The sequence below is a fragment of the Agrilus planipennis genome, unplaced genomic scaffold (genome assembly GCF_000699045.2).
Source record: "Agrilus planipennis isolate EAB-ADULT unplaced genomic scaffold, Apla_2.0 scaffold56, whole genome shotgun sequence".
NCBI classification, from domain to species: Eukaryota; Metazoa; Arthropoda; class Insecta; order Coleoptera; family Buprestidae; genus Agrilus; species Agrilus planipennis.
This window is the reverse complement of record NW_020438870.1, coordinates 1362127-1389293: the sequence shown is the minus strand read 5'-3', so window position 1 is coordinate 1389293 and position 27167 is coordinate 1362127. Positions and strand designations below refer to the sequence as shown.

Here is a 27167-nt window from a genome sequence, read left to right as displayed (position 1 = left end):
AAAAAAAAAACATGGCTTCCTGACACAAAATACAACAAAAAAGTGTTATACAATTTTTCAATCCAGTGACAATTGAGCTCGCAAATCGTCTTTGTAAATTTGAACGTACAATTTGTTTCATTACGGGCCTGGATCTAGGCGACTAACGTTGCTCAGCTAATCTAGTGTGGATCTAACAAGTACTTACCGGGAAGAAGTCAAATGCACTTCCACCTTGTAAAAAAATGGTAAAAGTGAAAAAGAAATGCGTACCTTCATAAAAAATGTTTAAATTGTTCGCCATTCGCTTCAATGCAACACTGATGACAGCGACGTTTCGAATTATACAATAGGCATTGGTAATGTAACTCACCACCAACTGACGGTTGAATAAGAACCGTACTAGAATGCACTATCACACTACTAATTGTCCTTATTGTAATAGTCTTTTATGAAATGACCACTAAATAAATAAACTAACACTAACAAACAAGTAAATTCCACAACAATCCAAAGCGAACTGAACAACCTGTTAGAATCTACAACATTATGTGCCTTGTTTTCGAGTCACTTCCAGCAGTGTAATTATACGAGGTTATATCAATATTTAGCTTTTTACATTTAATGAAAACACAATAACCATAATTGGTCCTTCTGGACACACCCTTGTATTACTCCACATGGGGTTAATGAGCCCTGCCAGGCAAAACTAACGTTTAACACATTTGAATGGTCAAAGTAGGTCTGCTGGTCTGCATCTTGTCTCAACTTTTACAACCATAACACATACATTTGTTTTTGTACACTAGTACGTTATGTTACAAACCTTTACCAAACGCTGGGGTGGTGAGGGTTGTTTGTACACCGCTTCTAACTATTCTGTAGTTGTTACAATTTGTTGTAGTTGTTAAAAAAAGTTTACGATCATGGGATTTTCGATTGTGATAGGTACGTAGTTTTTCTAACATGTTTCAGTCATATAATGCACCTTAACGCGAGTGCATTTTCTTCGGCTGATCCGGAACTTAATACCAAACATAAACAATAACATCACCCCAAAAAGCAACTGATCCCGACCTACTGAAGGTGAATTTTTCTACGACCAGCTGGCAATCGTAATTAATTTGCGATTGTGCAGCGCCGGCATCAAAACTGTTATAATTTTATAATTTTTTATTTTGTTTTAAAAGTNATATTTAAAAGGGCACCAACCAAAAACTACTGCGTAGAATTAATTGGAATTTTTCACACACAAGCCTTTCTATATGAACTCTCAAAGCATATAAAAGTTATACGGCTTAAATGTGAAGTTAGGTGCAAAAGAATACAATTAGATCCTCTGTCGGGAAAAAACGAAATGACTTTCCGAACAACCCGATATAATAAAATTGAAGTAATGTTGAGTGAACGAGGAGGTGTCGAGTTATTGGTGGTAAATTTTTATAAATTCACTGACATTTGTGAAAAAATATAGCTCACATTACTCAAAGAGCTATAAATGACCGTAATATCTTGATTGCGTTGATTAGGAGTTTGATTGTTGCACAGTTTCAAGGGATTCCAGGTCCAACTTGATACCTTTACAGGTTCCTTAAGTGATTTTATAAGGGTTTCTTTTTTTTCTTTTAAGGTACGAAACGTTAAAAACTAGCCTTGAGAATGGTCGATAAGTAAGGCGAAACGTTGGAAAAAATAAACAACCCTTTTCGGCTTTGGCTTCATACTATACAATAAAACTTTTTTACAAACTATTTTATTAAAATATTGGGCACTAATGTTACCAAGGTTTTCTCTTAGGAATATTAAGGCATAAAGAAGTTTATTTTATAGACTTTTATTCAGTTGCTGGATATGAATATGAATTTGATTAGTCACAATATTACAAAGCACGCTGTGAAATAATTTATGCTGGATTCGGCAGCATGGCCCAGCCGAGTAAATTTAAAACTTCGGATATTGTAAAGTTCATCTTCGAATTTTCTTAAGATAAAGGACTATAAGATCGAACCTTCTACTACTATTTAGACAAGNCGGGGGTGTGACAACAGCAACAATTTTTCCCTCATTAATTTGAGGTAGCGTGTAGTGGGTAAAAAATTCAGAAATGAATTTTCAGAATAATATTTCATATTAAACTAACTCACTTCTAAAAGATATCTAAATTATATGTATGTTTAATCATAGTATATTCAGTATATAGTTACATTAGTTCGACGGATCGTTAACCTTGTAGGTCGGTTGGTCGTGGTTGTTGTTGTCACCTCTCGTAGTTTAGTGGTCAGAACATTGGTGCGTAAAGCCAAAGGTCCCGGGTTCGATTCCCGGCGGGGGTGTGACAACAGCAACAATTTTTCCCTCATTAATTTGAGGTAGTTTGCAGTGGGTAAATAAAAAATCGAAAAAATGATTTCAAAATAATTTTAGTGGTAGTTGTAAGAGAACGCCAAAGGTAACAGTAGGCCTAGGCAAAAATCTCTTGATAAACTAGCCGTATACTTTGTTTCAAAATTGCTATTCTTTTACTGATTAACAACACCTTCCAGACGACTGATTATTATTAAGGAAACCTTAATTACAAATTAATCTGGATAATTTACATTATATTCCAAAAGTACATGCGAATCATGCATTAAAAAAAAATTTTTTCTTTACTTTTTTAGGTATCTGCAGGACTTTCATTGGGCAGCAATGTTTTTGGTATTTGTAATGGTTATTATAGGTTTTTCTTTACTGTTGATTACTCTAAAGATTTATATCAAACTTACTACAGGATGGGATCGAAGTCACACTTGTTTAGTTGGAAAGACGGCTGTTGTTACTGGTCCTGATTCAGGTGAGAAAAAAGACAACATTTAGCACGGGGGATAAACAGGTGGGGGATTGGGATAACCTTGAATAAATCATAGAATACAAAAATGTTTTTAGTTGTGTCTGGAAATGTGGAGGCACAAGGGATGCATCTGCAAATGAGTGAAACGGTTATTGTGTATATGAGCTGACCTTCGGCCGGAGAGAAGGAGGGGCTTGTATGTGTGTGTGGGGGGGTAGATGAAACGTGTCGACGTGTAGATCTTTCTTTTTGTGCATAGCAAAGTTCAGCAGTTCAGATTATGGTGGATTAGGGTCTCTCTACAAAAAAAAAAAACAAAATCCGAGATATGATCCCATTGTTTGGATAAAACATTCACTTTTATTCGACTCTTTACCGCCTCCACCCTCTGCATCCATTTAAAAATATTTTTTAGTCATCTACTATGTCCTTATCCTTATCCAAAATTTTGTGGATGTTAAATAAATAACATATAAATTGGTGGATCTATGTAGCTAGTTAGGGGTTTATCCCAACATCATAATATTTCAATTACTTCGTATTCCTTATCTTTATTTGCAGTTGTAAAATCTATTATGTTATTTTCGTTGGTGTGCAACAGTCGATACAATTGATCACCTTCAAATCATTGACATCTGATACGAAGAATTATTGCACGCTGGACACTCGCACGTACCCCAACTCCCCTTTCTCTTTTTATCAAACCCCTTATACTCCACTTTTTTATCTTGGACCAACAACCCTGTTTCTTCTATTACTAATCCAATTAATGTTTCTAAACTTTGCTAATTCCACCTACTCTCCCTCTTCACACAATTCTTTTTAATATCCGAAAAAAGGATAAAAGCCCAATCATCATATTAATCAGGGAATCACAGAATAATACACAATCAGAATCATCAGACCTAGTCAAACATTATCACAAGCTTTTTCGTAACATAACAGTTAAGTAGTATTAATATTTTTTAGAGTTAGGTAAAGGTCTAGATGATGGCCCCCACCCCCTTGGGGGCGGGGATCAAAAGAGGAGGTCTCCCCCACCAATGTACCATAAAAAGTTCGTGGCGGTCTCACCCCCTTAAAAAGTTATGGGGGTTCAAAGTTAATAAATATGCCAATTTTTATACATTTCTAGGCATGTTAGTCATTCTTAAACAATAATTCAAAGGTAAAACTAATGAAAAATACATAAAAATATTGAGAAAGTTATATAAAACATTATTTAAATAGCTTCATCAATAGGGTAGGTTAGGTTAGGTTATCGGGTTTTGTTCAAGTGACCACCCTTTTTCGATCCCCCCTCCTCCACCCGCTTGAAAATAATTTTTTTATTGAATTTTATTTGAATTATAGTGTATGAAAACTGTCAAAATAATCAACATTCAGCCCCCATAACTTTTTATGGAGGTGAGACCGCCAGGAACTTTTTATGGTACAGTGGTGGGGGAGACCTCCTCTTTCGATCACACCCACTCCCACCCCCTTCGGGGATGGGGGCCATCATCTTTACCGCGTAAGGTTTTTATTTAAGTGTCAAGTTTGAAAAAACATCACATTAAAAAACTAACGTGAGTTTAATCATAAAACAACAAAGTTCGTCAAACCAGGCGTCAACAACGGCCTTAAAGACCTGAATTAGACCAGCACCAGTATTAAATATGTTCATTATATCCTTGGTTTTAGGTATCGGTTTCTACACAACTCTCGATTTAGCAAAGAGAGGAGCGAGGGTAATTATGGCATGTAGAAATAGAGAAGATGGTGAAGATGCACGTGCAAAAATTATCAAAATTACCGGTAATCCCAATATCGTAGTGAAATTTTATGAAGCAACCTCCTTTGATTCAATCAGAGCGTTTGCAAAAGATTTTAACGAAACGGAGGAAAGATTAGATATCTTGGTGAATAATGCTGGAATGGGTACCAAGGAAAGGCTTAAAACAAATGATGGTTGCAATGTTGTAATGCAAGTTAATTACTACAGCAGCTTTTTATTGACTCATTTATTAATAGGTAAGTAATTCCTTATTGTTTTCAATTCAACTCTTTTCTGAGACCACTAAGGTAAAAAGGTCAGATTCCAACAGATAGTTGAGGAGTATAAGAACCTAATACACATTGAAGAAATTGGATTTCCGGATTCTAACCGCGTTTTTTAGATGAAATTCCCTTGATGTGTGTTCGACGTTTCATCTCTTATTACAAACCGAATCAGGATACATGGTCAATGCATGATCTGCAACGCTGAGTTTAATTGACTCGGAATCTTCTGGCGACGGCGGCGGTTTAAATAGTTCTTCTGTCGTTGCGCATAAGTGGTTATACGGTCAATCTTCAATACCCACTTCTAAGCTGTGTCGAGAAGACACCCATCTTCACTGTTGAGATTGTTCTGGTGCTTGTGGATCTCAACTGCTTCCTTGATGACCCTGGGAAAGAAGTGGCTAGCATCTTTGTCTGGTCGAAATGCATTCTGAATCTATTATATCAAGGCGTATTTGCTGTATTATTTAATTCGATCGGACCTGTCATATTCTTTCATCCTTGTTACATCGGGGAAACAGGTGGATCCATCGCAACAAAGATGAAAGAGCATGAGAGGTCTGTTTGACTGGAACAATAGAAATCAGCCTTTGTAGAAAAGGTTGGAAACACAGGACACAACACCCAATTCAATCAGACAAAGATGCTAGCCAGAGAGATACGCCACTTCCTCAGGAACATCAATACCCAAACAATTTAACGGGGAAGTTGGGTATCCTATCTCGATACAGCTTGGAAATGTGTACTGAAGTAACGCCGCAACAACTTTTTAAACCCTGCAAGAAGATTCCGATCTCGAGTCAGTTTCTGAAGATACAACTTGTGTTAGGAGAAGAAAACTTTTTGACATCAATATGATCCATCAAGAGGACGCGGTTAGAATTTGGAAATCCAGTTTTTTCAGACGACATCAGTGAAAGACTAAATAAACTTCTAACAGGTACATATCGATCGTCATATGTTCTTTGTATTTGCATATGGACACTGTATCGGAATACTCCCTGTCGTCTGCTTCCGTGTCTGTTTCACTCTAACTTATTATCTTTTTTTTCAGATAAACTTAAAGCCAGTGCACCGAGTAGAATTGTAAATGTAGCATCTATTCTGCACAAGATTGCATATTTAGATTCTGACGATTTAGACAGATATCCAAAACAATTTCCTCTTTCATTTTGCGTGACCTATGGCAATAGCAAATTAGGTGTCGTATGCTTTAATATAGAATTGGCTAGAAGATTAGAAGGAACTGGCGTAACTACAAACGCTCTTCATCCTGGTTTTATTTTCACAAATATTTTTAATGAAATAACAGGTCTTCAGAGGATAATTGTAGCATTTTTCGCGAGTATTTGCTCAAAGGTAAGCGTCCTTATAAGAGTTTTGTACAAAAGAATGACATACTTGAAGCATTTTGAATGGCCGATGTTCCCTTTTAAATCATCATCATTTTTACTTTACTTTACAAGTCGTTTATTGGAACAAGGAAAATCTTTATTACAAAAATTTACTACAAACAATATCCGAAAAAAATTCAGTGCCTACGTAATTGGTGATTTTTGAATTGATGATGTGTAATTTCATTTAATGATCACTGCATCTGTGTTTAAATTTATTAATGAATTACTAGATGGCAGACAGGGTAGAAATAATCGAGATTTTCTTTCGAAATATTTGATACGGTAATAGAACAATATAAAATACGTTCTGAAACATGGAACTAGGGTAATCGAAGAAAATCGAATTCGCAGAGAAGAAATGATAGATTCCAGGAACGTAGCGTGGGAAGGGGGGGGGGGTAAAAAAGGGATTAGGACCCCGGGTGACGGAAAGGTGGGGGCGGCAATATCAGAAAGAATTAGATCCGCCACACAGTAATGTTAGACATTTCAATTTCCTGATATTTGTACCGTTTTGGTTGGCAAAAATACCAAAATCTGCGAAAGCAACTGTCTGGTATTTAACCTTAAAAATGGCAAATTTTTATAGCCAATATAACAAAACCTGAAGGTTGAATGGTCAGACCCAACAGTTGACTTTATGATAGATCCAAGGACCGTTATTATTGTCCATGCTCCCCTAGTACAAGGATATATGTCGTAGAATACCTACGATTATAAAAGCTGACATTGTAAAAATCGCAGAAAAACATATCAAAAAATATGATAGCCTTTGTAGTACTAGACGCATTTTTCACTTCACTGATTTTTTTCAGGCTACAGTTATTAATAATTATTTGAACATCTACTTATAAAATATTATAAGAATGCACTTTATTATNCATCAACTAATGCCTTTATCGCGTCTTTATCATTAGTTAATAGAATAGTGTGAAAATAATTCTGACGGCGCCCATGACAACTAGTATGTGACCCTTTAGTTGTAGTAACCTTTTATTTTAAGTTAAGGAACATACAGGTTTTGTCCGGAAAGTAATAGGACTGAGTCGATTTAAAAAAAATTATTGAGCTAATCGTTACAATTCTTTAAAAACATTCTCAATAGGCTCCTTCTGCGTCGATGCAGCGCTGCCAGCGCGATTTCCAAGCATTGAAGGCGTCACGGAAGGCATTCTCCGGAATAGCCTTAAGAGCCGTGGTGCATGCTGCTTGGATCCCCTCTGTCGTCTCAAAATGCTTGCCTTTCATCGCCCTTTTTAGGCGAGCAAACAAAAAAAAAGTCCGGGGGGCCCACATCTGGGCTGTAGGGCGGCTGCGGAAGCATTGGGATGCCGGCCTTGGTCAGGTAGTTGTCTACAAGAAAGGCGGTGCGAGCCGAGGCGTTGTTGTGGTGCAACTTCCAGTCGGCTGCGATGTCTTGTCGGACCCGATTGACCCTTCGTTTGAGTCTCTTGAGCACTTCCACGTAAAACTTGGCGTTGACGGTTTGTTCAGGAGGAATAAATTCATGGTGGACGATGCCTTTCATGTCAAAAAAGACAATGAGCATCGTTTTCACTTTGGATTTGCTCATTCTTCCCTTTTTTGGGCGAGGAGATGCCGGCGTGTGCCACTCGGAGGATTGCCTCTTTGTCTGGGGATCATACTCAAAGATCCATGACTCGTCACCTGTGATTACGTTAGTCAAAAATTGGGGGGTCACTTTCACACGTTTTAAATTTCCTTGGCACATTTCCACTCGCCGCAATTTCTGGTCGTCAGTGAGCACTTTTGGGACCATCTTCGCGCACACTTTGCGCATGTTCAAATGCTCCGTCACAATGTCATGTTTGCTTGTGTCTGTCGAAGTCGAAGGCCTTCCAGCACGGTCTTCATCGGCGACCTCTTCCCGGCCCTCTGAAAAGGCCTGGTGCTACCGAAACACACCATTTCTTGCTAAAGCAACATCTGGGTAAGCCTGTTTGATCATATTAAACGTCTCTGTCGCAGATTTACCGAGTTTCACACAGAATTTAATCGCGTACCTCTGCTCTAACGAACGCTGCATTTTCGGCTTGCACCACTCATAGAAACACGTCGCGCGAAAAAGCCTGTTGTGACTCTCCAGCTGCTCGGAGACAACTCACTAGGCCGCTCGTTCGTTAGCTAGGAATGCCCGAATCCAGTCGGTGCGCGCACGCTCCGAAGTACAGTCGCGGCGGAAGGAAATCAGTCCTATTACTTTCCGGACAAACTCTGTATATAACTTATACTAGATCTTTTTAGACACCTCTGGAAGGAGCCCAAACGTCAATTTATCTTGCCGTTTCACCCAAAGTAAAAAATATTTCCGGACAATACTTTGTAGACTGTGCACGAGAAAATTTATCAAAGGAAATTACTCGAGACCATTACTTGAAGAAAATATGGGAAAACACTGAGAAAATAGTACGTCTATCTCCTGATGAGAAGATTATTTATAAATAGATCACTGTTGCTGCTTTTCTGTGTTACGAAAATGTTAATGTAAATAATTTACATTATCCAGTACTTTTGTAATAATACATACAATTTTATTTGCATTAATCATTACTTTTATACTAATGGTGAAATATAACTATTTAATTCTAATTGCTCTTGTTTTTTAGAAAAAGGTTTAAGTTAAATGCTTCCTTAAGTACTAATATTCCTAAGAAGTTTAATTTTTTATTTTTTGAAATATTATGATATAAAATTTTGATGTTATTGATATCCAAGTGGTGACAGTTGAGCATGCATAGTTTGTACATTTTTTATTAATCGATTCATAAATATTTTACATGTGCATAAATTTAACGTAATGTTGACAGTATCTTTTATATTGGTTCATATAGAGTCTATCAATGACGTAAAATAATAATAAAAGACAATCGTAATGATACTATTCCTTCATTTTCTGACTTGATACTTTACATTCCAATTTGTTTGGAAACTAAAACTAATTTAATTTGAACTGGTCACACTAATAATACGTTTAAAAAAAGAAGAAATAATAGCTCTTAACAATTACTATTTACGCGTCAATTACGGGTCTAGTTTGAAAAAATATTTGCGCCTATTAATGACTATTTATTACCGCTGATTAGTGGAATAATGTGATTACACTATTCAATTAACTGAAATACCCCAGTTACTGTTTCGGAATTAAGTGTACTAATGAGAAACAAAACACGCGCGCACATGCAAGATTTTCCGATTTGAGAAATAGATATCCTGTCAAAAATTTGAAACACTTCAAACAGTAGAAATTATCGGTGATGCTGATGCACATGATATCAACTTGATTTTATGGAACAATTATAGTGTACTGGTGAAAATTATAGGGTTGTTCGGAAAGTCATTTCGTTTTTTTTTTTGCGGAAATGAAAGACAGTTTTCGTATAATAAACAAATACTTTATTAAATTATATATTGACCGTTCTGGTCCAACACCTTTTGCCATCTTTCTGGTAGTAGCATAATTCCACGCTCATAAAATTTTTGGTCTTTGCTGGCAAAAAACTGATCGAGGAGGTTTTTGACCTCCTCATTTGAGGTGAAGGTTTTACCGTCTAAAAAATTTTGGAGTGACCGGAACAAATAATAATCCGATGGTGCCAGGTCTGGAGAATATGGTGGGTGTAGCATTGTATCCCATTCAAGCTGTAAAAGCTTTTGTCGAGTGACCAAACTTGTGTGAGGTCTCGCGTTGTCTTGGTGAAACACTACACCTTTCCTGTTGATTAGTTCTGACCTTTTCTGTTGAAGTGCATCATTCAGTTTGTCCAGCTGATGACAGTAGACTTCCGAATTAATCGTTGTGTTATCCGGTAAAAGCTCAAAAAAAAAGATTCCTTTAAAATCCCACCAAACAGACGGCATCACCTTTTTTTGGTGAATATCGGCTTTGGAAATGGTTTGAGCCGGTTCATCTTTTTTGCTCCATGACCTCTTGCGTTTGACGTTGTTGTATACAACCCATTTTTCGTCCCCAGTGATGATGCGCTTCAAAAACGGATCATTTTCGTGACGTTTGAGAAGCGAATCGCAGACGTCAATGCGGCGACACAGATTTCTCTCTGTGAGAACATGGGGAACCCATACATCGAGCTTCGAGGATAATCCCAGGCCTTTCAAGTGGTCATAAACTGTTGAATTTGATAAATTTAACCTCAATCCGATCTCACGTGTTGTTATTCGCCAGTTCACATCAACTAATGCCTTTATCGCGTCTTTATCAGCTTCAACCGGCCTTCCCGAACGTGGTGCATCTTCGACATCAAAATTGCCGGATCGAAATTTAGCGAACCAGTTCTGGCACTGGCGTACTGTCAACACACCTTCTCCATACACATCAGTCAATTTCTTTCTGGCTTGAACAGCATTTTTACCCTTTCTGTAGTAAAACAGTAAGATATGTTGAAAATGCTGCTTATCGCTCTCCATATTTAAAAGGGCACCAACCAAAAACTACTGCGTAGAATTAATTGGAATTTTTCACACACAAGCCTTGCTATATGAGCTCTCAAAGCATATAAAAATTATACGGCTTAAATGTGAAGTTGGGTGCAAAAGAATACAATTAAATCCTCTGCCGGGAAAAAACGAAATGACTTTCCGAACAACCCTATAGTAAATTAGTCATCGTTATGTTATGTATATATTTATGTTACATATTTTGAGAATCATTGTCTTTTTCTTCCGCGTGTTTGGGTTCTTGTTACCTATTACATATTTAATATGTTTCGCAAAAATGCACTAAAGATTACATTTCTAAAACAATGGTGAATTTTTAAACGTTGACCTTTGAAAAGCAGTATTTTCCTTAATTTCATAGTTTGTGTGAAATTGACCGTTATTTTGACGCTACTAATCATTATAAGTAGTTAACTAGTTTTTAACGTTAATAAATAGTATTTATAATAACAAACAATATTGATAAGCGAACATACATTAAAAGTATACGCTTTGCATTACAGATTACAGAATACTTCGTCGGTATTAGTTTATTTGGAAAATACCGCGGCATTTCAAATCAGTAGCGTATTTGAAGTAAACAGGCAGTTAGAACAATGCCATTTACACTTGTGACAGTTACCGTGGTTATTTCTTTAGTGTTAATTGTTGTAAAAATTTACAGCAAATTAACAACGGGATGGGACAGAAGTTATACTTGTTTGGTAGGAAAAACTGTAGTGATAACAGGTGCTAATACAGGTGAGGGAACAACACAATTTTCTGTATTGAATATATTCGAAAATGAGCCACACCAATAATAAGAATATTAGTAAAATAAAGATGTATCAAATTCATGCGCCATTTTTGTATTTAGTAATAAGTGCAGATATGCTAATGAGTTATTGTTTATGCTATCAAAAGTGCGTTAAATACAATATCCAGTTATACATACAATGTATAACATAAAATTAACATTAACATAGCTAAAATTATTTTCTTCACTTCATTAATTTTAATTGAATACCTCCTGTAATTTTCTTTTTTTTTTATTTCCTCCTTTGATATACGGTCAACACTCGCCGGTTTGGCATTATTTTCGAATAAAAAAACATTCTTAGGGCGTTCAACAATTTGTGTGAACTTTTAACGGAAACCAAGATAAAAAATTGTGACCTTCACTATTGTATTCACAAAGAACTGCATCACCTTTTATAAAACTTTAATTTTCTCAATGTCCAGAACACCAATGAAATTAATTTTCAAATTTTAAAATTTTCAGTCGTCAATATTGGAATTGATCTATTTCGTCACAATGACGTAACTTAACACCTGGTTGCATTGCATGTAATTAATGTGTTACATTTATTTGCATAAATAAGATAATTAAAAACAGATAATTACCATCAAACTACAACAAAATTGTCAGAAAAATTTCTTTTCATGCAATATCAAACTGTTGTGAAATTCAAAAACGTATTCGGAAATTTTAATACAATAAAATGGGCAGATTGGAAGCATGAAAAGTGTTCTTAGATTAAAGGATGTTGTCAAACCACATTTCGAGAGATTTGGCCTATTTTTTTTTAAATATTTAGAATAACATTATCTATAAGACCTAGAAGTTTCAGAATTCGTTTAGATCGCGAGATAATCAATTAAAAAACTTGCGATTTCGAGTCACTTTCCACTTGAAGCGTGTAAAACTGTTTGTCCTTCTAACTATTTTCTATTATATCAAAAAAATCTCCCAACAGAATAGAAAAAAAGGAGAGCATGGAGAAATGTTTTTAGAATAAATAATAAAAAAAGAATAGATCATCATATCGTTTTGTTCCCGAGATTTAAATTTAAAAAAAATAACATACGAGAAATATGTATATAAGACATTTCTTCAAAATTGTTTATTGAAGAATGACTACATAAATCGAAAAATAAAGTTAACAAGTTACTCTTTAGCATGTACGTGTTGAGTTTTTTCTACCTAGAGAAGACTTTTTATTATTTTTAATAGATTTCTTTGAAGAAATATTTAATCGAAGTCTCTTCACTAAAATTGCTTCTAATTTATGGAAGGTTTTCTGTCACAGGGGATAAAACGATATTTTTAATAATTAACGTAAACAACGTATCTAAATTATAATTCAATGCCAATAATCTGTTAAAGGTTGTTCTGAATATTCGTTCCATTTGAATAAAAACTTTAAATATTTCTGCATTCGCATAAAATAAGCAGTTCCTTTTGAAACATTTCAGTCACTAGTTTAGTAAACAATTCTTTACTTTAGTTTTTACTTTCCAATGAATTAAAAAAATGTCAAATGACTATTAGTCATTATTTTTGATTCTTTATAAAATGTAACCTGCAGTAATATACATCGCCAAAATTTAATAAAAATTCTCTATCATCCTTCAAATAATTAGATGAGGAAATGTTTCTGCAACAGAGATCTGGTCCGAGAAAATAAATTTTCTAAACAGTCCTGTAAAGATCTTCCAAATTTTCTTCTCTACTAAAAAAACTTTTTTACATCGAGAATTGTTTGGGTTTATTTTAATATTAATCCGATTTTAAGTTGTTTAACGCCAATTTAGGATTCCTTGATGTCATTAAAACAAATTATTTCTTGACAATACCAATAAACCAAGCAGTTATCATTAACGAGTGTGAATAATGAAACTATTGTGCAAACAAGTTGCGTATTGTTTTAATATAACGAACAACTGCATGCACGTTGCACGTGTCAGATGTATCTAGTTTCTAGTACATTTCCTGAGGTACAGCAGAAATTGTAATTATGCGAAACATGGTATTAAAAATCGTAACGAGAATTGTTACTCACTCAGACAAACGTAGGTGGTCTTTAAGACACCTCATTTTGTTTGAGTAGTGTTTTTGTTTTTTAAAAACGGATTTTAACTTTAAACAAAAATAACTAGCGTTTAGTGATATTACGTTTAGTAGGACCTATATGGAGAGAAAAAGGTAAAGGTCTAGATGATGGCCCCACCCCCTTGTTTGGGTGGGGGTGGTCAAAAGGGGAGGTCTCCCCCACCACTGCACCATAAAAAGTTATGGGGGTTCAAAGTTAATAAATATGCCAATTTTTATACATTTCTAGGCATGTAAATATTTATATAGTCATTCTTAAACAATAATTCAAAGGTAAAACTAATGAAAAATACATAAAAATATTGAGAAAGTTATATAAAACATTATTTAAATAGCTTCATCAATAGGGTAGGTTAGGTTAGGTTATCGGGTTTTGTTCAAGTGACCACCCTTTTTCGATCCCCCCTCCTCCACCCGCTTGAAAATAATTTTTTTATTGAATTTTATTTAAATTATAGTGTATGAAAATTGTCAAAATAATCAACTTTCAGCCCCCATAACTTTTTATGGGGGTGAGACCGCCGCAAATTTTTTATGGGGTTTTACTCAGGTGACCACCCTCTTTCGATCCCCCTATCCCCACCCCCATCTGATCCCCATAACCTTTTCAGATGTGAGGATGAGACCGCTACGAACTTTTTATGGTAGTGGTGGGGGAGACCTCTTTTGATCCCACCCACCTCCATCATCTAGACATTTACCGAGAAAAATTTTAGTAAAAATTACCATGGTCGCCATTATAAAGTGGGTACAAGAGACATGTATTGACTAAATTCAATATTAGTCCCAGTGGCGTAGCGTGGGGAGGGTCATGGGCCCCGGGAGGCGTAAATGAAGAGGCGACAATAGTACCTGTATATTTTCTTCTTTCCTTCCGGCTAATGGGGACTACGTTATAGATTCATGGGATTCGAATTCAAAAGGTTCAAATTGTGGATTTATAGTTTAAGTTAAAGGACTAAGGGGTAGATTATACGGTTAATTGCCTATTTGAATTATTTAAATGTATGTCCTTATGTTGAAGGTATTGGTTTTTATACGGCACTCGATCTATCAATGAGAGGAGCGAGAGTAATCTTGGCATGCAGGAACAGAGAAAAAGCTGAGGATGCACGTCAAAAGATTATCAAAATCACCGGTAATCCTAATGTAGTCGTAAAACTTTTTGACGCAACTTCTTTCGATTCGGTTAGAGCATTCGCCAAGGATTTTAACGAAACAGAAGAAAGACTGGACATCCTGGTGAATAATGCTGGAATGGGTACCAAGGATACACCAAAAACAAGCGACGGTTGCAATCTTGTAATGCAGGTCAATTACTACAGCAGTTTTCTGTTGACTCATTTATTAATCAGTAAGTAAAGCAGTCAATTGGCCTTGCACGTCAAAAATAAGTCAGCATACTTATCAGACACCTTTTCTACTAAGAGTTTATAACTATTCCATGATCCTCAGAGTCTAATAAAAAAATTTAACAAAATTCATTATCATCATCATCTTCATAAGGTCGTCACATTGGTTCGATGATCCTCAGAGTCTAATAAAAAAATTTAACAAAATTAATTATCATCATCTTCGTAAGGTCGTCAGTCTTAAGACTGGTTGGACACGCACATTAATTCTCAATATCCTGAGCCAGTCTACGTTTCTCGAAAAGCAGAATAATTTTGCGAAAAGAAATTTAATCTAGGCCTTCCTACTCCTGAATGAACGAAATGAACAGTTTTAAAATTTTATAAATACTGGAGTAGTACCTACCTAATCTTTAAATTAAGTAATTTTATCACATCATGCAACACTTAATCCACATTTTAGATAAACTTAAGGCAAGTGCTCCAAGCAGAGTTGTGAACGTTTCATCCATTCTGCATAAGATTGCAAACTTAGATCCGGAAGATTTGGACAGATACCCTGATAAACGTCCTTTCTCATACTTAGTGGCTTATGGTAATAGTAAATTGGGTAACGTATGTTTCACTGTAGAATTAGCCAGAAGATTGAAGGGTACTGGTGTTACTGTAAACGCTCTTCACCCTGGTTTGATTCTCACCAAAATTTTCGATGAAGCAGAAGGTATACAAAAGTTTCTACTGGCAACTCTTGCGAGTATTTGCTTCAAGGTAAGCTAAGTTATTTTATTAGAAGTATAATAAATTTAGTAAAATTTTAAATGAGTTATTGGAACAAGAAGTTATCTTTTCAAAACAGTTACTGAAAATTCAAAAATGAGTCACTCCATTAAATTTACAATAGTCTGTTTGCTATCACTGCCCACTACTTGTTTCTACCCTACCTGAACTCTGGTCTACCCACCTCTAACGATATTTTCTTAATCAACTTTATTCATTATTCTTAGCTAGCTTATCTACTTGGATGTGGAAGCAAGAAAGTATAATTTTATCGATAACATATCGGATGTAATTACACATTTTGGTGCTGGTTCTTCCAAAAGCACGGTAAAAAACACTAAATTATAGCAGACTTACTTTTAGAAACAAACTCGTTCACTAAGAAATTTTGGCGTGGTTATGCTTCCTTGGCCTTCAATCAGAATCACTACCAATTTTGATACAACGACGAAAGAAACACTAAAATTTTAATTACAGCATTACAGTGAATAATATTGTGATGTGAGTGTGCTAGCTTGACAGATATAAAGCAGAGGAAGACCTATTGATGTATTGGGTTGTTCGTAAAGTCATTTCGTTTTTTCCCGACAGAGGATTTAATTGTATTCTTTTGCACCCAACTTCACATTTAAGCCGTATAATTTTTATATGCTTTGAGAGCTGTGTGTGAAAAATTCCAATTAATTCTACGCAGTAGTTTTTGGTTGGTGCCCTTTTAAATATGGAGAGCGATAAGCAGCATTTTCGACATATCTTACTGTTTTACTACAGAAAGGGTAAAAATGCTGTTCAAGCCAGAAAGAAATTGACTGATGTGTATGGAGAAGGTGTGTTGACAGTACGCCAGTGCCAGAACTGGTTCGCTAAATTTCGATCCGGCAATTTTGATGTCGAAGGTGTACCACGTTCGGGAAGGCCGGTTGAAGCTGATAAAGACGCGATAAAGGCATTAGTATATGTGAACCGGCGAATAAGAACACGTGAGATCGGATTGAGGTTAAATTTATCAAATTCAACAGTTTATGACCACTTGAAAGGCCTGATTATCCTCGAAGCTCGATGTATGGGTTCCCCATATTCTCACAGAGAGAAATCTGTGTCGCCGCATTGACGTCTGCGATTCTCTTCTCAAACGTCACGAAAATGATCCGTTTTTGAAGCGCATCATTACTGGGGACGAAAAATGGGTTGTATACATCAACGTCAAACGCAAGAGGTCATGGAGCAAAAAAGATGAACCGGCTCAAACCATTTCCAAAGCCGATATTCACCAAAAAAAGGTGATGCCGTCTGTTTGGTGGGATTTTAAAGGAATCGTTTTTTTTTAGCTTTTGCCGGATAACACAACGATTATTTCGGAACTGGACAAACTGAATGATCCACTTCAACAGAAAAGGTCAGAACTAATCAACAGGAAAGGTGTAGTGTTTCATCAAGACAACGCGAGACCTAACACAAGTTTGGTTACTCGCCAAAAGCTTTTACAGCTTGAATGGGATACAATGCTACACCCACCATATTCTCCAGACCTGGCACCATCGGATTATTATTTGTTCCGGTCACTCCAAAATTTTTTAGACGGTAAAACCTTCACCTCAAATGAGGAGGTCAAAAACCTCCTAGATCAGTTTTTTGTCAGCAAAGACCAAAAATTTTATGAGCGTGGAATTATGCTACCACCAGAAATATGGCAAAAGGTGTTGGACCAAAACGGTCATTATATAATTTAATAAAGTATTTGTTTATTATACGAAAACTGCCTTTTATTTCCACAAAAAAAAACGAAATGACTTTCCGAACAACCCTATAGATCAGATTACTCCATATTTTGAAACAGCCAGGAATTTGGTGTGGAATTTTCTAGTGGAAGGAGAAGTGCGTGACCAACCAGTTTTCAGACTGAAAAACCTGTGATGATAATGATTTTTTGTTAAATTAAATAATTGTACTTGATGTGTGGATATATGTTCATAGAAACGAATCATAATACAGTGGAAACTTCCTTTAGGGACACCTCTCTAAAACCAGATGCCTCTCTCGAGCGGGAAGTTTTTCCTATTCCCAGCCGCTTTCCATAAGAAAAGCATTGTTATGACTTCCATAAGTAGACATTCTCTTGTAAGGACACGTTCATGAGAGATTCCACTGTATTCCTTTTAGTTTTTCGGTTATAAGTTACAGGGAATGTAACTGAAGAAATCAGTTATACACTGCTATAATTTAGTTAATGACTTTAATCTGTTACTTTTATTGACCTTATTCCTTATCTTTTTAATACAAGGTATGACTTGAATTCATTGATAAAGTTCAGGCAAATGTTATAACAAGAGCAAAAGACAGTATTATTGACAGTATTATTAACAGTATTCATTTTTCTGTTTTTAGACGCCAGTCGAAGGAGCGCAAACGTCAATTTACCTTTCAGTGTCGCCGGAAGTGCAAAATGTTTCCGGAGAATACTTTGTAGATTGCGCAAAGGAAACGTTAGGGAAGAAAATCACTCTGTATGATTTCAGGAAGAAAATATGGGAAAATACAGAGAACAGAGTGTGTTTGTCTCGTGAAGAAAAGATAATTTACGAATAAATATTTGTTTTATTTATTGTCATGTCTAGCATACCTTATTAAGTTTTATTACGAAATTATTTTTATTTCAAGAAGTACAAATAAAATATTCTTGCATGGTATTTTAAATTAAGTAGTGGCAAGTGCAATTCACGCAACAGCCGAGGTTGAATTTGATATAGGATGTTCTATCTAGTTTTACGAAAATGAGAAGGTTCACTCAGGATTTGAAGATGCATGTTCGAGTAGTCATTGAAATTAAACTATTGCAATGTAGACTTTTGAATAGAGAGAAAAAGAAGAGAAAGGACGTAACAATTGTTTGAGGTTTTATGACTGAATATGGTAGTTTGGCCTCTAAAGATGATAAAACCACAAGGTGCCCCTTTTTTAAGAGGCCATCCTGAAGAAGGCACTTACTTTTTTTTACCATTTTTGGTATCGAATATAATTAAAAAATGAAATTGAAAGTTTAAAAAGTTCCCGTCTTTTCTTATTAAATTGTCTATAACTTTTTTCTTGGATAATTTAAGTATCTATATATAAATGTTCAAAGAAAAGATAGACCTAGCAAAAACTCTTATTTTCTTCTGCTATCCTTTTTTGTATAATGAAAATTCACCAGGATATGCGCAGTGTTGCTTACCATTTGTCATATTTTACCCTGTTTTACCACAAACGTGTTTTTTATAATTTTCGATGAATTCACTCATTTTTTTACTATAAAACAATTTCAACATAAATCATTATCAACAATTTTAAGATAAATTATTACTACTCCTGAGTTTTGAGGTGTGTATGCGTTTGAATCTCCACATGTGCTCAACCACTAGATACAAACGGAAGTATTCATAATTCTACTTCCAAGTGAATACAAACACATGCGCGATAATTAGATATCTTTATAATAGAGTGACATTTTACTTACAAAAAGTACTGAAATACTTCCCTAAGTGTCATATTTAAAAATGAAGACTCAAATTATAAGTAAAATTACGACTTGTTTTTGCGAATTTTGAAGCGTCTGGCAGAAATTACCGCCGATGGTAAGTGTTGACTATTAATTTTTAGCAATATTCTCTGAAACATTATGTAAAAATCAGCACTCAGCTTCACTATCACTATCACTATATAGTATAAAACAAAGTCGCTTCCCGCTGTCTGTCCCTATGTATGCTTAGATCTTTAAAAATACGCAACGGATTCTGATGCGTTTTTTTTTAAAAGATAGAGTGATTCGAGAGGAAGGTTTATATGTATAATACATGCATAATATAGTAGGGAAACACTGATAATTTTAGAGGTTTCTAATGTGATGTCGTAAATAAACACATTTTTTGCGCTTACATTGCAAACGCTGGCTGAACCCTACGAGATATATCAAAATAATGTACTACAATATTGTACATCTTGAAAAGGTCTACAAAAAAGTCCGGGATGTTATATTTCTATCTCTTAGGGATAAGCCACAACAATCATTTTTCATTCTTTACTTTTTATGAGAAATAATGGCTTATTTACGAAGCGATTTTAAGCAATACAGCATTAATTCTTATCCAATTAAGTACCTAAAATACATTGTGCATTTAATACAGATCAATAGGGCCCTGTATAGCATGTAATTTAAATTTATATTTTTGAAGATATTACAGATTTAAAATGTAGGGACATAGCGGTTGCGGAGGTACAGGCCGGGAGGCCGGTTTGTATTGTCTAATGACAAAAAAGCTGTGAATGTTGTATATAAAGACATTCTGTAGAATATTTAGTGTGTTCAGAGGGTGTCTTTTGAAGATTTCCCCTCCTCGAGAATAATCTAAACAAAAAAAAATATATTTAGTATCAGCATTGCACCCGTGCGAAGCTAGTTTAAAATAAGTGAGTAATGTTTTTAAGTATCTTTACCACCTACTATCTGCAAATTTGACCCACGGTCTATGTTAGCAGGTATGCATACGTTCAAAGTACATACTAACACTACCCTATCCCACCCATATTGATGATTTTGGATTTTGTAAATTTAGGTCTCAAAAAAATCCATGACGGTTCTCTAAGTTATGAGACATAATATTGTTTTTTATGTGAATGAGTTTTGCATTTTGTATTTATTTAAACACTTTTAAAAAATGATTTTGCATATCTCTGGTCTTAATTAGCCCTTCATATAAAATAAAATAATTCGAAGTGGTCTGTATTCTGTCAAAACTGCCAGACGCGGATCGCGATTTCGATCTTTTTGGATTTCATCAGCTCGCCGCAGACAGCTCCGACAGAACAGACCAACTTTTACCTGCTGTCTTTTCTAAAACGTGCTGTTAAGATAGCAGGTAAAAGTTGGTCTGTGTTTCGGATTAAATTATTGCTCTGCTTTTACCTGCTGTCTTAACAGCGCGTTTTAGAAAATACCACAAATGGCGCGGTAAACGCCATCTGTAGTACGATGCTACATTTTAGGATTACGTATGCTCCAACAAGGTCCATTTAAATATATGGATATCTACTTGCTGAAACGAATCCCGGCGTAGCTAATCGATATAACAGATCGAGATCGAAATCGCGATTTCAGCAAGTATATATCCATATATTGAAATGGACCTTGTTGAAGCATACGTAATCCTAAAATGTAGCATCGTACTACAGATTGCGTTTACCGCGCCATTTGTGATATTTTCTAGCCCTTCACGCCTGAAATGTCCGGCCAATCTATTTCGCCTGCTTTATATTGACTTCCATAGCGCTCTTCGTTGTACTACTCTTTGTAGTACCTCAAAAGTATCAATCAATAAATTCTTTTATTTGATTCATCAATTAAAATAAAAAAATAATAAAGTTTGTAGGATTGTTGTATCTTAATTGCCTTTTGCGTGGCTTTTTGATATCGCAATTTCAATTTCGTTTAATTTAAAATGTATTATAATATTGATCGAACTGCCACTACACACAGATAATTCTTATCAGTAAAATTCATTTTATTTGTTTTTTATAAAGAATTCAGCCGTTTATCAGTTACTGAATTATACTCACATACATATGTATAAACATTCACAATCATACTTAAATTCCGGTAATTGAATGGAAATCGCTACCTCCAGACAATTGTTTTTCGGCACAAGAAAACACGCGAGTTATTTATAATGGACTTGCTAACAATTTTAACGTTTATTGCTCTAGTGTTGATTATTTTAAAAATTTACAATAAATTAACAGTAGGATGGGACAGAAGTTATACTTGTTTGATAGGAAAAACAGCCGTTGTAACTGGTGCTAATACAGGTGAGAATAAACAAAATTGTCATTAACTAACATCGACAACCATTAATCGTTACGTATAAATTTTGGTGTTCATTTTTGAGATCCGTCAAATGGGAACAACTTAAACAACCCTATACCTTACAGTGCAATTTTATTGTGGATATAAAGTGGTATTTGGTTGGGCCAGCACAAACCCCTTAATAGGGAATTTTGTGGGAGGTGAACGTGCTTTTAATGTCGGTCGTATTATTAAAATACATGCGAAATTGAACCTTTAGATATTGTCAAGTTTAGTGCCTACTGTTTATAAAGTTACAAACATCATATTAAAAAAAAGGCCCATATTATTGTAATATTGGTATGTTGTACTAGGTAGGCTCCTAATCCTAAAATGCGAGTCTTCTGTTCTCCTATTCTATCTAATGTCTCTTCATTTTTAACCTTCTCTATTGGGATGTGTTTTTAATGCCAATCACATTATAAAATTCGGAAATAACAAATCCGGAAGCTAGCCTTCAAATTCCGTCAAGTTTACTGTCTACTTTTTACAAACATCGGATTTAAAGTGATTCACGTTATATAATTGGTGAGGTGATTCTGGGTGATTTAAGCAGTATCATATCAATGACTTGCACGTGCAAAGCCGATTTAAGAGAACGTTGCAACTTTCTTGTATTGCAGCAGGTAGGTTCTTAACCTCAAAATACTTATATCGTATCATTAGAATTGTGTTAAATCGATTACACAGAAATAAATAATTTCTCACTTTATAATTTTAGTATGATTCCAGTTTTAAATATTAAGGTTATGGCTGATGGTAAATTCTTGCTGACATATAATCATGTGCATTAAAATGAAGTGAACAAATTTTTATTCCGGAATTCACTTCTTTGATACCTACTGCTTTCATCCAAGCTTCTATTAGTTTACTTTTTTCTCTAATTTTCCGAATATATATTTTTTACATATTAAAAACGGTTAGTTTTTATTGGAAAGTAGTTAATGTAGGTGAAGAGTGAAGATCTATGTCTGAAGTGCTGTTGCAGCTTTTCACTGAACATATTAACCTTTTATTTGATTTAACTTTAGAAGAAAAATTCGTCGACTCCATCATCAAAAAAATTTTTACTTTTTTAACGTGTTTTATTATTTTAATAAACAATTTTACAATTTGCGTGCACAGTTTCTATGTAAATTTTTCCCTCATTCGAGTTATAAATTTTGCCACCAGATGGTGTATGCCCATTTGACGGATCCCAATCCACAGTATCCTCATCATTCGCCTCTAACAATACATTTCGAACGCTTCTATCTTTTTCTTTTCCGCCGCGCCTACCGTCCATGTTTCGCACCCGTACAGCGCACCGCTCCAAACATCCACCTTTAACAACCTTTTTCGAATTTTTCAATTAACTGTTCGAGAGCACAGAAGTGACTTCTTTTTCGCTATCCTCGGCTTTATATCCCTACTACTCCTTCCGTCCTGACTTATCTTACTTCCTAGATATCGAAAATCAACCACTTCTTTTCATTTTTTATCTCGTTTCTTTATTTCGCTCTTTCCTTACTTTTTCTTCCATTGCATACCGGTATTTTTGTTTTACTTTTATTTATCTTCGTATAATACCGTTTTGTCAATACCGCTTGCATTTTATTTAAAGTAATTGCAGTTGTCAGAGATTTAAAAAAATCTTTAAAAACTATTAAATACTTATTTCACAGGTATTGGTTTCTATACAGCCCTTGACTTTGCAAAACGTGGTGCACGGGTAATCTTGGCGTGTAGAAATAAAGAAAAGGCAGAAAATGCCCGTAAAATTATTATAAAAATCACTGGAAACCCTAACGTAGTAGTAAAAAACTATGACGCTGCTTCTTTTGCCTCAGTTAGAGCGTTTGCGAAAGATTTCAATGAAACTGAAGGAAGACTAGACATATTGGTTAATAACGCCGGAATCGGAGCCGACAGAATGAGAAAAAAAAGTGAAGATGGTTACAATTTTGTTATGCAAGTTAATTATTACAGTAGTTTCTTGTTGACCCATTTACTAATAGGTAAGCTGATGCATTTTATTCATTCAATACGTCATTTTTTTCGATATGTGATGCAATTTCTGAGTTTAAGTATATAAATTGAAGTGAATTGGACCAATAGTCAATGAATTTAGTATTTGAGTGAGATAGTGGTTATTGTTCAAGAAAACAATTAAAATAATTAAACCGAAAACAATGAAATATTATAGCACCAAACGTAAAATAAACAAGTAATTCTCATGGTATTCAATGGAAAATAAACTTTTTTAAAATATTTTTTTTTTTTATTAAACCATGATTCCGTTGAAAACCAAAAATAAAATTTATTCTAAACAATGTTTTACAACACTATCCAGCACCAATTTACATGATACTATTAAATGTATTGACTAATCATATACTAGGTTTTTAAAAATGTCACAACGGGAGGAAGAGTCGAAATGAATTGCTGAGGAAGTTGTAGTGACGTGGCGGAACGTCCAACGAAATTTCGTTTGTTTTTCTTGATTACCGTTTTGGTCCAATTCCCTATGATTTATTTTTATTTTATCCTTTTTATGTAGAACATAAGCATATTGTATATGAAAACAGTCACTGTCCTGTTTGACAAAATTGTGTGTTAATGACTAATTGTTTTTAACCAAAAGTTTAATTGGCATTACCTCAAGCACAAATGGGTTAACTAAATCGACTTGAATATAATCTTCTATTCAAAATTGCTTAATCAAATTTAATAATCTCTGAGTGTCCTTACTAATATCATAAAAAAAGTCAACGTGAGTTTGTTTCTTTGCTACGATTTTACCCTTTAACTACCCCGATCATCATGAAGTTTTATACAACATTATCAGGGGTTCAGAAAAGGACATAGGGTACCATCAACCAGAAAAAATACTGTTCCCAAGAGATACCAAAAATTAGTTTTACTTTTACACATATTTAGCACATTAACGCTAGCGAAGCCGTAGGGACAACCTTTTGTAGACACATTGTCAGTGGTACAGAAAAGGACATAGGGTACCTTTAACCCAGAAAAGTATTGTTCTCTAGGGAAAAAAAATTGTTTTATGTGGTCGTCGATGATCTTGTATACGTATTTAGCACATTAACGTGAGTGAAGCCGCGGGGAAAAAAATCTATCAAAAAATTTTGTACAGACATTGTCAGGGGTATAGGAAAGGACGAAGGGTCACTTTTATTGAGAAAAAATATCGTTCTTGAGGGATAGAAAAAATTAGTTTTATTTCGTCATCAATACGAACGAAGCCGCGGATAAAACCTAGTTATTTGCCCTATTAATGTCTACCAATAGCCGATTTTCATTATTGTGGTAGGTTATCAATTTTTTCGAGAAGACACTTCCCGAACCTTTTCGTAATTCTTTTGTATTTCACTTATTATATGATGTCAAGTTTGTGATGATTAGAACTGTCAGAGTCGGAATAGTTATAGGTAAATAGCAACTAACATTTTTTTTTATAATCAACCTGAACTGACTAAGTATATGTCGCAAACATTAAATTTTTTTTATTCTTCCAGATAAACTTAAAGCTAGTGCACCCAGTAGGGTTGTAAATGTTTCCTCTGTAATGCATAGAATTGCGGATTTAGATCCGGATAATTTGGATCGATATCCCAAAGAACGTTCCTTTCCGACATATATAAATTACGCCAACAGCAAATTAGGAAATATAGTTTTTACCATCGAATTAGCTAGAAGATTGGATGGTACTGGGGTCACTACGAATGCTTTACATCCTGGTGCAATTCTCACTGACATTTTTAATGGTATGAGGGGTTGGCAGGCAATACTATTCAAGTTTTTTGCAACCTTATATTTTAAGGTAAATATGTGATTAAATTATTTGCTTCTTGTTACATACACAGTGTGTCTACTTAAGTTAAGAAAAAGTAACTTTTTTTCTTAAGATTAATAATAGAAAAGTTTCCCATATGCCGCCAATTTAAGTAGACACCACTGTATGTACGTGTTGAAGTGTTTGGTGCCTTTTGCATACTTTTGTTTATGACTTTTTACTTATAGTTTTATTAATCAAAAAGATACGGACCTTATCATTTAATCTAATAACTCAGTCGATAAATTCTTAGTTGATCTTAAACAAAAGAAAATCTATTTTGAGCTCGAGATTGCTTAATATGAAAATTCTAAAACGATCATTAAAGGTGCATGTAAGCAGAGATTTGATTTATTTGAAATACTTGCATTTAAAATGCAAATACAAAATTAAAAATACCTATTTTTATTTTGCATTTAAATACTTTTTTGAGAGAAGTATTCTGTATTTTATTTAAAATACTTTTCCAAACGTATTTTCTATTAGAAACTGAAGAGAGCCTAAAAAATTCTAGATTCCTTGGAAATGGATAATCTAAAATATTAGATTGATATTGTTTTCCGGGTTCAATGTCATAGTCCATGGAATTTTGAAGTTCCAAATTAATATCAGCATCTGCCAAATCACCACTTATCGTACCTTTAGCAAGGAACTACGAAATTCTATGAATTACGACAAAACAGCCCGCAAAATAATATCGAATTGATATATGCTAGCTGAATAAAACTGAAAACTACAAGATATTGTGTGTGTGGTGTGCTAATAAATGCCTATAATCCAAAATTCTTAGAAAACGATTCGAAAAACTTTACTTATTAGATGAACTAAAAGCTAAAGAAACTATGGATTCCATTTCTCTCTTATTACAATGTGTAAAAAATCAGAAACAAAAAGGGGTTGTAAATATTTTGGTATAAAATGATTGATGTTTATTTTACAACAATAAAATTATTTGCAACCCTATTTTGGCATCAGTGTCTTTTTTCCAATTAAAACAGGTGACAAAGGTAAAGCATATAGAATTTTTACAATATATTTCAATGAAAATTCAAGTTATTTTTTTGAGTGTTAATACGTGAGTGTTTTTCGCTCCCTTATTGTCTCGAAACTGACCATTTGTGTTTTATAATTATTATTATATTAACAATTTAAAAAAATTAAGATAAACTATTACTACTCTTGAGTTGAGGTGTGTGTAATAATATATATCTAAACAAATAGTGTTGTGTTGAAAATTCTTATAAATTAAATGTTGTAATTTCAGACACCTCTTGAAGGAGCTCAAACGTCAATTTACCTCGCTGTGTCACCCGAAGTACAAAATATATCCGGACAATACTTTTCTGATTGTGCAGAAAGGAGCTTATCAAGGGAAATTACCCAACATAATTTCGTGAAGAAAATATGGGAAAAGACAGAGGAAATAGTCCATTTGACCCCACAAGAAAAACTTAATTAATCGGATATGACAATGCTTTATATTTTATTTAAAAGTAATCACTCAACTTATGTACATAAGAACAAAGTAATAATTGTTTTCTTTACCAACTTATAAAACTAGTTTACATCATGGAAGACGATTTACTTTATGAAATGCAAAGGGAACTTTGTGCTTTTTATTAGATGATTGGCTTGACTTGCCTAATTCAAACAATTTGGTATAAGCACCATAGTTATAGTTTTTATATGTAATATATAATAAAATAATTCATTAATTTTGAATTTTCTTGTTTGATT

The 27167-nt window shown here is 34.5% G+C and overlaps 3 protein-coding genes and 1 long non-coding RNA gene across 11 annotated transcripts in view; 3 read left to right on the top strand and 1 right to left on the bottom strand.

Moving 5' to 3' along the window:
* LOC108732694 (retinol dehydrogenase 11-like) overlaps positions 1-8808 on the top strand; it is a 21164-nt gene extending 12356 nt beyond the window's left edge. For all 3 annotated transcript variants that reach the window (XM_018463640.1, XM_018463639.1, XM_018463638.1), the window contains exons 2-5: positions 2640-2812; positions 4493-4822; positions 5907-6211; positions 8515-8808. In XM_018463640.1, the coding sequence (XP_018319142.1) occupies positions 2668-2812; positions 4493-4822; positions 5907-6211; positions 8515-8715 (981 nt within the window). In that variant the 5' untranslated portion in view covers positions 2640-2667 and the 3' untranslated portion in view covers positions 8716-8808. The remainder of the gene's footprint in view (positions 1-2639; positions 2813-4492; positions 4823-5906; positions 6212-8514) is intronic.
* LOC108732698 overlaps positions 1-27167 on the bottom strand; it is a 76671-nt gene that overhangs the window by 44848 nt on the left and 4656 nt on the right. The gene's annotated exons all lie outside the window — the stretch shown is intronic.
* Positions 11107-18326, top strand: LOC108732693 (retinol dehydrogenase 14-like). Of its 2 annotated transcripts, none has more exons than XM_018463636.1 (4): positions 11107-11463; positions 14619-14948; positions 15410-15714; positions 18109-18326. In XM_018463636.1, the coding sequence occupies exons 1-4, from the start codon at positions 11319-11321 to the stop codon at positions 18307-18309; spliced, it is 981 nt and encodes a 326-aa protein (XP_018319138.1). In that variant the 5' UTR covers positions 11107-11318; the 3' UTR covers positions 18310-18326. The 2 variants fall into 2 exon arrangements, with proteins under 2 accessions (XP_018319138.1, XP_018319139.1); XM_018463637.1 differs by lacking the exon at positions 11107-11463 and adding an exon at positions 14307-14559.
* LOC108732696 (retinol dehydrogenase 11-like) lies at positions 21283-27152 on the top strand. Its single transcript, XM_018463641.2, has 4 exons — positions 21283-21561; positions 23263-23595; positions 25114-25418; positions 26695-27152. The coding sequence occupies exons 1-4, from the start codon at positions 21423-21425 to the stop codon at positions 26887-26889; spliced, it is 972 nt and encodes a 323-aa protein (XP_018319143.1). The 5' UTR covers positions 21283-21422; the 3' UTR covers positions 26890-27152.